The following is a 13011-nucleotide window of genomic DNA, read 5'->3' on the forward strand; positions in this document are numbered from 1 at the left end:
CTTATTTCAAGCATTGATTGGGCTTGGTTCTTAGCATGACGCGGGTTACCGAATCTACTTTCTTTTTGCTTTGGTTTGTATCAGGATGGGAACTTCTCCTTTTTAGTGCTTGTTTGGTAAACGGACCGTAAACGCGATTATTTGTTGTGATTATTAATTAACATTGCCAAATAAACTAAAAGATTCAGGAAAAAACATTATTCATGTGATAAAGCTAACTGGATTTTTCATCCTCCGTCCCTTAATTTTTTTCATCTCAGTTACTTAGATTTATTTATCTTCAATTGCTTCTTTTCACATGTTATGTTGATATGATTTTTTTATTATTATTTTCTTTAATTTGCATGTTTTTGCTTGTTTAATTTTTCTTTAAATGTCCCAACATTAAATTAGAGATAATTTTACAAAAAATAATTTTATATTATTCTAAAAACTAAAATGGAAAAATCAAGGATCAAAATTGACATTAAAAAAAAACACAATCTTTTCAAGCAGTTTTTGTTCAAAGGGCACATAAATGTTCAGTTTTGTCTCTAAAGTTTCTTTTTTTTTCATATCAATCCCTCTTTTTTAAGCTTTTTACTTTTTGTTGGTAAGTTTATTTTTTATGTTTTAGTTTCTATCTGTCTAAAGAAAAGAGATAAAGTCACCAAAAAATATAAAGGAGAGTTCTCATGTGATCAAATTCTGGCTATTAATAACAGTAATTTTAGTTATTTCTATATTTATTTTTAAGAGAAGAGCTTAATAGAAGTGATTTAACCTTTAATGGTATCCGAGAAGATAAATTTGAGCTCATAAATTTTTTTTTGTTTAGTTTGATTTTGAGTATTTTTATCTGATTAAAATATATTTTGTGGTTAGTAATTGGGTTTTAGATATTCCTATGTTCCCTCATGCTTTTTGAAATAAAAAAAAGTTAAAATTTGGGTTTTAGAGCTCCACACACACACACACATAAATAGAGAGAGAGAGAGAGAGTTATATATACTACTAATAATATATATATATATATATATATATATATATATATATTAAAGCATTAATAAGAATAGAGAATCTTCCAATGAAAAGATATATTTTTCCTTCAAAATTTAAATTATTACCTTTCTTATAAATATCTATTTTTATTGTCAGATAATTAAGTAAAAAAAGTTATAATATTATCTATGTTACTAGATTCATATATGTTTATCTTTTTCATTTTCACAAAGAATTTCAACTTTTCACTTTAATTTTTAACTAAAACTAGTTTTATTATCTTCCTCATTCTTGTTATTTTTATTTCTCATATATTAATTAATATCATTACTATTTAAAAAATTATTAATCATTAACATCAATAGTAAATGAGATTGTTTAGGCAACAAAATCGTAATCAATTCAAACTTTAGATGATTCAAATTAAATTTTAGATATGTTGATGCATAGATGCTTTGGTAACATCCAAAACACATTAAATTCCTGTGCCTTCCGTTGCAACTTGTTGTTTATATTGTAAATTATCCTTTTTTTCTCGTAGAAATTACTAAGAACAAAATTAAGGAGAGGGCTATTTGACAAATCAATGTGATGAAGTATTAATATTAGGAGTATTTATAGGATAAGGATTTTTAGCAGTTGAATTATAGATTGGTTAAATGTCTTTGTAAATAATTCATTTCTTAAATGTTAAGGTAAATTTTCTTGATAAATGTCTCTCATAGTAAAGTTAGCAGTTTAGTAAAGAAAAACAAATGATAAATACATTTAAAGAGTTTTAAATTCTAAGATTTTAGTTGTTCTTGTATTGAATTTGTATTTTTTTAATATAAAAAAAAACTTGTCTTTTACCTGTTTGTTCCGGGTATATTTACAACTCTTAGATCTTTTTTTTTATGGAGAAGCTGAAAAGTAATTTTACTACGATAATATTTACGAGAAATAAAGTATTTTTATACAAACATTAATAAAAAAATTATCTTTTATACAAGAATCAATAAAAAAAATACTTAACATATATTTTTAGATTTAAAAATAGATTAAAATATTTTATTTGACAATTGGGTACGCATTTATATGGTAATATTTCCATTTTCTTGTGGATTCGCTTTGAACAGTTCCACCTCCTATGCCCAATTTTCGTGCCCCCACGTTGCAGCTTGCAAGTGCCACGACAAGGATTTACTTTGCTGGTTAAAGATTATTATATAGAATGGCTGATTTAAATGATAAGGAAAAACGTATTCAATTTAAAATTTGAGTTCCACTGTTGACTTTATTTTTATAATGATATGCATTTATTAAAAACTTTAGTTTTAGAAGTATTCTAAACTTCAATTACGAGATAAATACAGTGAAATATTTTATAAATGAATATGAATACAAACAATATAATATTTTATATTGTGATCAATTTATATGTAAATTCTTATTTTTAATTAAAAAATAAGAAGAAATCCACTTATTTTCAGAATATTTTTTATGTGATAGTCGGTAACCCTGCATAACTGTCAAACTAAGGGGAAGATATATGCTTCATTCTTTGGAATCACAATGCAATAAGCTAAAAAAATGGAAAACAATTAATCAAAAGTCTTTACTTATGTTATCTTTTTGTCTTTTTTTTCCTTCTTTAGAATCACAATGAACTGTCCAGTAAAATAATTAACCTAAAACACAAAAAAAATAGGATTTTTTATGGTAATTTTTTATACGAACAGTATAAAATTTTAATATATTTCTTAAATATTAAATCCAAGTTGCAGTTTAATCAGTTAATGTGCGTGACAAGCAGGGCCTTGGGTTCGAGTGCTGGGAGCGTATATAATTTTTAAATTATGGTACGCAACCTGTCGTCTATCATTTTTTTTTTAAAAAAAATACAGGGCTGGTTATAATAGGGTCAGACACGCGGGCTTGGCATGAGCCTTTGCTTACTATTTTCTAAATTGTGACACAACCTGTCTTTTTTTTTCAAAAAAAATAAAAGGCAAACAATAATAAGGCTAGGCGTACATGCCTAGCCAACTAAGCGCGGAGGACAGGTCCTTTCTTGGCCTTTTTTTTTAACACTCTAGAAAAAATTTACCAGATTCACTCGTTTTAATATATTTTTTAATAATATTATTATAAATTTTTATTTGAATTTTAATATTTTTTTTTCAATTATTATGTTTAATCTAAAAATAATAATACTGGTAATAAATTACCTCTGGAAATTTGATTGAAATTTTTAAATAAATTTTGAATATAATTTTATCATATTTATGATTTTTTAAGTTTTCACATCAAAGAAAATATGGACATATTATGTTAATATTTTTTAAAAAACTTGCTTTAAAATCATATATTTTTTTAAATAAAAAAATGTTTCCAATTATAAATATTGTGCTAGCTAAAATAAAAAGAGATATGAAAATTTACCTTTATAAAAAAACTAAAAAAAAACTGTATTTTTAGGTTTAATGAAAAAACCAAAGAATTTTTAGAGGAAAAAAAAATTACATTTTAAAATAATTTAAATTACCCTCCAAGAAGCAGCCATCTCATGCAGACAGAAGCTACCATTTCTGTATATAGCCATTCTTCTCGTGCGGCTTTTAAGAAAAGCTCCTACCTGTCAAGAACAAGCCATTCTTCTCCCAACCTGGACGTGCCTGTCCGCTTGATTTTATATATGGTCCATCGGTGCTAGCAACAGGATCTTGTTTTCTGTTGAATCTGCGGTACCATTATCTTTGTATTAATGCCAGGTTTTATTACCTGTATAAATGTTGACCTAATTTTTGTTGTGGTTTTTAAACAGTCAGCTAGGAGATTATAAATGTGATAGTTTGGAGAATAAAAATAAATAAATAAATAAATAAAGGTGCTTGCTCCTCCCATAATTTTAGGTTTTACTTGAATAAAAAAGCATAATCTTGCCGCCCAATCAAAGTCTAAGCGTTTATTTTTATATTGAAATGTGGCGTGGTCTATATTTTACCCAAACTATAAATATAAAAGTGTTTGTTTAATTAATATATTGTAATTTTATTTAAAACTTTTTTTAAAAAAAGCTGGTTGAAAAAAATTATAATTTATTGATATTTTAAAATATATTTTTTCAAACCTTAAACGTAAAAATTATCACAATATCAATTATAAAGAGAGTTAAGATTAAATTTGAAATTCTCAATAATGTAATTAATCAAGGTTTATGATTTTCATTTCAATTTATAGAACAAATTATGAAACGTGTTTGTTTAAAAATTTTAATATCTGAATTTATTAATTTTAAAATTTATAAAATTAATTCAGATATACATGACCGAGCATCCGCATTAAAAAAAAAACCTCCCTCTATCTTTATACTACAGTACAGATTATTGTAAAAACATAAAAAACGAGTCGTCGTTTACACCTCTCTTTCTCGTGATCAAAGTTAAAATTTCACAATCCTCCAGCCCCTTCTTGAATACCAAAAAAAGAAATGGCTTCTTCTCCTCCAAGCGAAGAATCACAAAACCAGAATCAAGATCGACAACAAGTAGCAGCAGTGAAAGAGCAAGAGAAGGAGTGCCTTCACAAAACCAAAACGATAGAGTTCTTAGGCCGTACCACTCCTATCGTTCTCCAAAATGACAATGGACCTTGTCCTCTGCTAGCCATCTGTAATCATTTTCTCTCTCCTTCTTGCTCGTTCGTTCACTTGCTTTGCTTGATTTTTACGAAAGTGAAAAGAATGTTTTTAGGTTTCCGAGAAATCAGGGAAGTTCGTTTGCAATCTAATTTGATCATGGAAAATGACCGGGTTAGGCAGTCTTGAAAATTCGTTTCTTGTTTTTCTTAAGAATACAATTTAATTCTTGGATATCTTCTCAATAGTGGTTAATTGATTAACTAGGTGTAATTTGGAGTTGCTAATGATGCAAATTGGAAAATTCGTTAATTTGATCAACTGCTTCTGTGATTTTTAAGGTTCCTTTTAATGTTATTGAAGTTTAATGCAAGGAATAAGCAATTGAAATTGATGTTGTGAAGTAATACTTTTCACTACTGTGGTTGAAAGAACTTAGGCATTTAGTTTAGGTTCTCAATTTTTTAAGGTTTTTTATATTTTGCTTGTAATTTTGAGAGAGAACTGAATGTGAAGGGAATTTAGGTAGGTATGGCAAGTGTAATGTTCTAATACTGGTTGATAACCTATGGAGAAACAGAATCTACGATGTGCAATCTTGAAATTGCTTGTGTGGTAAGTTGAGAATTTGACTGCTAGGATTTCAGTTCATTATTAGGGATAGTTGATCGTAAATTCTTACAGAAAACTTCGGTCATGTTTCGTTTAATGCTGGGATTCACTGCTTAGGTGAAAATATGCTTTTCTTTTGTTAAGTTCATTGTTATTTTGGCAACAAGAACTCTTAGGATTGAGTTTTTAGAGAAATATTGTCTTTTCTATTGTTAAGCTAATTGTGGTTCTGGTGCCAAGAAATTCAGCAGTTGACTTCACTGAACCCAAAAAAATTGTGTTAGACATAGTCCCCCTGACACTCTGGTTAATGAAGTTCATGTAGTTTTTTCTTTACACTGCCTTTTTTTAACTACCATAAAGAGGCTTGGATTTTGTGATTTGTCTCACTAGAATAGTTTCTCGGTGAAATGAAGGCATCAGTTGTTTAATCATCAAATGCTGCTGGTTTTGGATTACATTATCTTGAAAGATTATTATATTTTTACATTTTCTGCTAGTGGACTATTTCATAAAATATATGCAAAGGACCACCTTGCCAAGTTTTGGTGGGAATTACAATCAGAAAGGTGGTTTGATTATGAACATGTGGGCTTGCTATAGGTAATGTTCTTCTGCTAAAGAACAATCTAAATTTGAGCCCAGATAGCGCTGAAGTTTCACAGGAGAAATTGCTATCCCTTGTTGCAGAACGATTGATTGATTCCAACAGTAATGTAAATGTAATAACCATGAGCAATTTTTTTTTTGTTTGCTTCAATATACTTATTCTTTATTGGTTATGTTGTTTAGATTGTTTTTCTCATCATGCAGAACAAAGATGCAGGATATGTCGAAAATCAACAGCAGAATATTGCAGATGCTATTGATTTGCTTCCACGACTTGCAACTGGAATTGATGTAAATCTAAAGTTTAGGAGGTAGGCCTCTTCCCCCCTAGCTCTCTCTCTCACTGCTTTTTCTTAGTTATTTAACCAGCTTATATGACCATGCAGGATAGATGATTTTGAGTTTACCCGAGAATGTGCCATATTTGATTTGCTTGACATTCCTTTATACCATGGTTGGATAGTTGATCCCTTGGTATGCACTTTCCAAGCTTCACATTTTATATTTCAGTTGAATTAAATTAATCTACTCCAGTTTTGTTTGTTCTTTGAATGCCTTTGATGCCTGGTTGCCTGTATGGAAGTGTTAATGAGAGGGTCTTTTCCTAATTATACTTTATATGCCCTTCAATTTTCAACTTCCATTGATTGCTCCCCTTTTTTCTGATTTTCATTTTTACACTTTACACTAACATATGCCTAACAAAATGAATTCTCCACATGTATGTCATTCAAGGTATAAGCTTGGATGCCTCTTCAGGTAATGACCAGCATGTATACTAGGGAAATGACAAAATGAAAACATCGGCATGTCTGTATAGTTGGGCACAAAAAACATGGAGGACACTAAAAATGCCAAGCTCGGTGTTTCTTGTAGATCATTAAGATTAATGTGACTTGTATTTGGTTGGCTAAAGGACTAGGGTTCATGAGAGTGCAAGTTTTTCCACAATGGAAATGTCTAGGAAGATATTCTTGATTGTGGATATTTGAAATGGTGTGGGGAGGAAGCCTCACACTTTCTAGATTAAGAGAATGTAAACTGGTCATGTATGAATGAGCTAGGACTTGACTGGCTTAGGAAATTTTCAAACAGTTGTTTCTCTGCAACCTTGGAAATCTTGTATAACCTCTCTTTTCGAAGTTAGCAGAGAAAAAAAGCACTATCTAGTCTGGTTCTACTTGTCTTGAAAGGGAAACTAAAAGTTGCAGGGAGGCATACCTGAGGTTAATTCCAATTATCTCACCAACTACATATGTTGGAGAAAGCTTCACTGACAGTGGTTTTTCATGGATGGATGTCATTTGGGAACCAGACTCATTTATGGGAATAATATGTTTTTGTAATCTTGATATTGCAATCTTGCATATTTTGGCATGTCTGTTGACAGGAAATACTTTTGTCCGTTTTCATGCAGACCTTGTTAATTGTTTTCTTAAAATAAAAGGTAGGAAATGAAAATACTTGTGTGAAGCAGTAAGCACTTGTCATGTTAGGTCATTTGCTGTTTACCTTTTGCTGCTAGTGAAAATTGTTTGAAGCCAGAGTAAAACTTGTAAGCACCATATTGAAGATTAGGTAATGCTAGCAAGAATTGGAGGCTTAAAGATTATTAGAAATTAGTTTTTAGTTTTTCGCTACTTCATTGTGAATCAACTGTTATTGGTTTGGTGCATGGTTACCTTTTCAACTGGTATTGATTCGATATCCAGTTGCCTTCAAGTGAAATTTTTCTTGTATATGTTGAGCCAATGGATAATTGTTACTTTGCAATGGGATCTGTTCTTGATCAGATTTATTTGGTGCTAGTTTTTTTTTTTTAATACTAATACTCCTATTTCAAATTAAAGCCTTAAAATTTGGACATGATTTACCCCTAGACTAAATATAGCTCAGTTAAAACATGTCAGCGGTGCAATGGCATTTGAATTTTCTGTCCTTATGTCTTGTTAGATTGTTTTCTAGAAGTTATGCTTTGTTTGTTGCATGATCTCTTGTTCAAAAGAGATCATTTAGACATAGAGCTTCTTTCTTTCTTTTTTTCATAAACGAGGCACCACTCAATCAAAGAAGTATAAAACCAAAAAAAAAAAAAAAACCCGATAATTACTGGGGATTTTAGGATCCACTCCATGGAGGTCCAAGATCCTAAATTATGTCATTGAGATCTCATTATTTGCATACTGATTGCGTAATTTTACCTTTTGTGGATGCTTTCTATATTAGCCACTTTTAAAACTTACTTTATTTCCTTTCATCAGATGGAGACCATTTTCTTATATGAATGGTCACAGGTTCTTTCTGTTTTGATAGATCCCATTTGTTATCTTGATGCTGAGAAAAAAATCGATATTTCACAATTTGCATGGGTTTCACTTTACATTTGGATGGGAATTGCTCTTTCCTTTTGCTTTCTTTTTTATTTTATTATTTGCAAGTTCCTGATTCTTAAAGTTGTTCAGAATCTTGTAATTGCAAAAGCATATTTTGTTAGTTGCATTAAGTTGGGGAAATAAGTAGTTAAAATTATCAGGATGTAAAATTGACAATACCTTCCTCCTTGTTCCTTAAATGGTCCTGCTTTTTATTAGAAAGCCTCCATGGTTGGATGTCGTGATTTGGTTTTAACTTTGGGATGATTGATTTTCTTTAATCATATGCACTAGGACTATGATACTGCTAATGCCATCGGGTCAAAGTCCTATAATACTCTTATGGGGGAGCTTGTTGCTCTGGAAACAAGAAACATGGAAGATGAAAGTAAAAATGTTACCAGGGAAGATTTTAAAAGTAAGACCGAGGAAGACTGCGTTGACTTTGTTGCTGCTACAACTGCAACTTTGGGCGTTCCTTCTCCCTGTCTTTCAAAAGCTAGGTCTTTTGATGATTCTCCACGTTCAGCCTCTGATCATCAAAATGTAAGAAAAGGGGATTTAGAAGAAGCAGCAGCACTATTGAGGGTCTTAAAATTTTCGGAGGCTGAGTTGCCATGTTCAGCAGGCGATTCTCTTGTATCTGATGTTAATGGAAGGGTTTTGTTTGTTGGTTCAGATGAAAGTACATCTATGAAGGGGGCTGCGACTGTGACTTCCTTGGATACATCAGAGGGACCTGTTGGTATTGATGGCAGTTTTAATGCATTGAGCAATGATGATAATAATAATCTGACATCCTTGGAAACTACTCTTCCAGGGGAAGTGATGTGCTCTTCCTTAAAGACTGATCTGAATGTTCATTTTGATCATTCAACCTGTACAGAATCTGGAGAACATATCTCTTGTGATGATACCATTAAGAATCGTAGTGTTGACACAGGTGTTGAGATTCAAGACGCAGTGTCCCTTTCTTGTGGAAAGAGTACTGCATCTTTGAATGGAGACCGTGTGGATATTTTACATTACAGTCAGAAGGTTGAGAATCAGTGCACTTCTATTACCGAGGTTCATGAACCAGCAGATATTTCAAATGGGCGTGACAAGGAGGATGTACCAGGGTCAGCTTCACCAGTTCTAGAGTCAAATTCATCTATTGGCAGAATGCAGAACATAGACGCACCTGATACCTTTACTTCAAGTGTTGATGGCAGTGAGCCAATATACGAGGGAGAAGAATGCATTTTGGATACAGGAACTTCAAATTATGAAGAGCGAGAGCCTATGTATGAAGGTGAAGTGGTTCTTGCAGAACAAGCTGATAGAACTGTGAGGTCTAAGGATGAAATCACTCCACAGCAAGGTGAGTGATGATTCATGTTAAAATATGTTAGTTGTCTTGGATTTTATTCATATCTTTGTTTCTTTTACATCCTATTGTGCGATATATTGTGTGGTAAGTTAATATATTGAATATATTTGAAATGTTTTAGGGGAGCTGATAGGGAACTTTTTGAAGAACAATGCTAGTCAGTTGACCTTTTATGGGTATGTTGACCCAGTGCTTGGCTATTGAATCTCCCTGTTCCTTGTAGATTTTTTTCTGCTGGATCTGGATTAGGTCATCATCTGTTTTCCTTAATATTTTTTGCAGTCTCTTTTGCTTACAGGATGGGCTTAAAGAGCGAGAGTTGTGTGTTTTTTTCCGTAACAATCACTTTAGCACCATGTTTAAGGTTAGTTACAGTTTGGGATGTGCTCTTTTGTGGCTTAGCCTTCTATGCTGTAGCTTCTTATTTCAAATGAGACCTGTTATTAGTAGTGACCCATTTAAAGAAAGACTATTTAGATTCCTGTTTTTCTTTTCCTGGATGTCAATGGTTTATCTACTCCTGTTTAATTTGCAGTATGATGGTGAGCTGTATCTTTTAGCTACAGACCAAGGTTACATTAATCAGCCTGATTTGGTGTGGGAGAAACTAAATGAGGTAAGACTGTGTGCTCAGATATCATCTTTGTTAAGGCATTAGATAAAATATTATACTGAGGTTGGTTCCCAATTCCAGTTCTAGTCAAAACTAGTATGCAAGGACATAATTTTGTTCTACTCTGAAATCTGGATTGAGGTGTGTGTTATTCCACATCTAATCAAAATTAACGTGATTTTGCTGGCAGTCATGCTACATTGGGTGTCTTAATAGAAGTCAATGGTAATAAAGATTTTCCTTTAAACTCCTAACTTCCAAAAGCCCATGAGTAATAAATTCATTTTCTGACTTTTTTCAATTTTCTTCTGTAACCTCAAAATAAGCTAAAGGTATATATCAGATTTCTGAATTTGCCATACCTTATTGAATAACTTGCTGAATTGTTCTTTTTGGGCATTGTTTGTGGAGTTGGTATATTGATCTTTTCTTCCCCTGAGAATATTTATCCTAATCTTAACTTCCCATGATTTCAGGTAAATGGAGATACATTGTTTATGACAGGCAACTTCAAGGAATTCAGGGTGGAAAGTCATTCAAATGACCCATGGGATGAGCACAATGCCGTGACCAGTACTGCTGTATGTACTTTTTGGTCCAAAATATTCTTAGAACTTTTCATCTTTTTATATTTTACTATTAAAACTTATTTTTAACTACATGTCTCAGGATTATCTTGCCAGCATCGATAGTGCTGCACAAGCGGGTTTGGATATAAAGTACTCTTTTAACTTTTGTTGCTTATGCACCCATTTAATCTTTAGTTGGAATGTGGATATACGACCATTACTAATTTAGTGATCTCTATTCATGAATGTATGTACTAATTGTGCTATTATGGCAGCTCTGATCTGCAACTGGCAATAGCTCTGCAGCAACAGGAGTTTGAGCAGCAGCAGCAGCAGCAGCCGCCGCCGCCGCCGCCACAACGCCATAACATGCAGCAACCCTCCAGTACTGGTGGTTCGAGGCTAATCACAGGCCCCCAGGTAGATCATTTATAATTTTTATGCTTGGATGCTTTGGATATTTTGTTGGCTATAGAAATAAGAAATCATGGTATTTGTTTTTCAGTTGCTATTGTTTATTGGCCTACCTTGGCTGGTCATTGACTTGATTTCTATTAAAAAAAAAAAAACCAGCATAAGGATACTTAATTAACGAGGTTTAATGAATAATGTATTTTAATTTAAGGCATGCGACCAATCAATAAATACAAGATGCTTACGATTTAAATGAGTTTCTGGCACTTATATCTAAAGTCTAAACTTAAAGTGGAGTTTGTGAATTCCCACTCTTCTCGTGGTCATCTGCCAATTTGACAGTTTGATCTAGGATTTGTCATTCATGGACGTTGACAAGAACCTTCCGTTTAGCAGCATTTTAGGATGGCATAAAGTTAAGGGTTGAGGTAGTGCCCTATATAGAGATGATTTGTTCTGACTGTAGATCCCTTCGTTCTCATGGAATACTATTTGCGATCACTCAACTTTTGTTTTGATTTCTTTTCTAACGAGGCAGGCGATGGCACTTTTATTTTAAACTTATAACCATATATGACTACTCATTCACAAGATTGATTTCTTTCTTCTTTTTTTTCTTGCAGGTGCCAAGGAGCAGTGGGAAAACCACATCTTCTTCATCTTCCAGGTTTGATGCAAAGTCAAAAGACAAGTGTAGTCTGATGTGAATTTTGCTGGAGGTGTTGTGGAAGTTTGTTCATTAAATGGCTTGTATTTCGACCCCATGTTATCCTTCGTAACAATAAACTGCATTAGTAAGGTAATGTTTGGAAGTGTGGTAGCGGTTGTTTTATAAAGTATTTTTCGCAGAAAGTATGTTATTTTTTAAAAAATTATTTTTAATATCAACAGATCAAAATAATTTAAAATAAAAAAAATAATTTCAAGTAAAATTTCATTTTTAAAAATGAAAAAATACATTTTCAACCCACTAAAACAAACGTCCCTAAGTTTCCCCTTGTAAAAATGCAGTATATAGCCCCGCGCCCTTGCAAAATCCTGTCAAATTATTCTTGTTATCTTGTTTTCGTTTTTTACCCCGGCTCAGCATGTGCTTAGCTTTGATTTTTGTGGAATAGTTGACAGATTGAAAGGGGTCCCTTGTTTCAACATCTGGAAAAATGAGCAACAATGGTTCTAGTTTATTCAAGTGAAATGTCTTTGGAGGTGGCACTGGTAGGTCCATATGGAGGACCCATTTACATTTAGAGCTATGTGGTCTCGCCCATGCAACTTCACCTGGCTGAATTATATCTCGTCAAAGCTAAATGCACGCTTGAAAAGTTATAGGCATGCTATTTTCGAACTACTGGCTGATGTTGATGTGGCGTAACAAATTGACAACAGCATTTAGGAATAAATTTTGGATTTATGTTAGGGTTATTGCTTCTCCAATCAAATCTTTACTGTATTAAAAGCTAGTCATATCATGCAATGTCAGCATCGAGTATTGATGGAAGGGACCTCACCTCAAAAAAAAAAAAAATTGAGAATCCTCGGTGCCCAGCTCGAAAGCTCGTTACTTTTGATGATATATTTTGACTACATGCCCGGATGAGTTTTTGGTTTTTTTTACCCCAAAATCAAATTTACAATGAGGACCCCTTGTAGGCTTCTATAGCTGACGTTTCTTTCTTTGTTTTATGTTTTAATCGTTATGTGACCCAAAAAGCAATCAAAACTGGAACACTCAGGTTAACCCTACTACAGCACATATTCGAATTAGGTCTAGTCTCTTAGGTGTATGGCATGCCTGGTAACTGGCGGCTTCCATGGGAGATTGTTCTTCTCAAGCTGCTGCGGTTTTGTTT

At 32.5% G+C, this 13011-nt stretch overlaps 1 protein-coding gene across 5 annotated transcripts; it reads left to right on the forward strand.

Annotated features, from left to right (window-relative positions):
• The first annotated feature begins 4337 nt into the window (after positions 1 to 4337).
• LOC133677126 (uncharacterized) lies at positions 4338 to 12583 on the forward strand. 5 transcript variants are annotated; one of them, XR_009835697.1, is made up of 13 exons: positions 4338 to 4634; positions 5816 to 5928; positions 6005 to 6132; positions 6208 to 6295; positions 8488 to 9556; positions 9687 to 9741; positions 9848 to 9929; positions 10101 to 10181; positions 10655 to 10759; positions 10848 to 10897; positions 11023 to 11167; positions 11785 to 11960; positions 12280 to 12583. XR_009835697.1 is itself a non-coding variant. In XM_062098979.1 (12 exons), the coding sequence occupies exons 1-12, from the start codon at positions 4454 to 4456 to the stop codon at positions 11866 to 11868; spliced, it is 2166 nt and encodes a 721-aa protein (XP_061954963.1). In that variant the 5' UTR covers positions 4338 to 4453; the 3' UTR covers positions 11869 to 11997. The 5 variants fall into 5 exon arrangements, 3 of the variants coding, with proteins under 3 accessions (XP_061954963.1, XP_061954947.1, XP_061954970.1); XR_009835698.1 differs by having other exon boundaries at positions 12287 to 12583; XM_062098979.1 differs by lacking the exon at positions 12280 to 12583 and having other exon boundaries at positions 5816 to 5934; positions 6026 to 6132; positions 11785 to 11997.
• Positions 12584 to 13011: the final 428 nt, after the last annotated feature.

This window comes from Populus nigra, chromosome 1, assembly GCF_951802175.1.
Source record: "Populus nigra chromosome 1, ddPopNigr1.1, whole genome shotgun sequence".
Lineage (NCBI taxonomy): Eukaryota > Viridiplantae > Streptophyta > Magnoliopsida > Malpighiales > Salicaceae > Populus > Populus nigra.

Excerpts from the sequence above, each read along its gene's own strand:
- LOC133677126 (XM_062098963.1), top strand. The coding sequence starts at position 4,454 with ATGGCTTCTTCTCCTCCAAGCGAAGAATCACAAAACCAGAATCAAGAT. Across the intron at positions 6,133-6,207 it reads GTAAATCTAAAGTTTAGGAG|GATAGATGATTTTGAGTTTA; the intron begins GTAGGCCTCTTC and ends ATGACCATGCAG. Across the intron at positions 10,760-10,847 it reads ATGCCGTGACCAGTACTGCT|GATTATCTTGCCAGCATCGA; the intron begins GTATGTACTTTT and ends TACATGTCTCAG.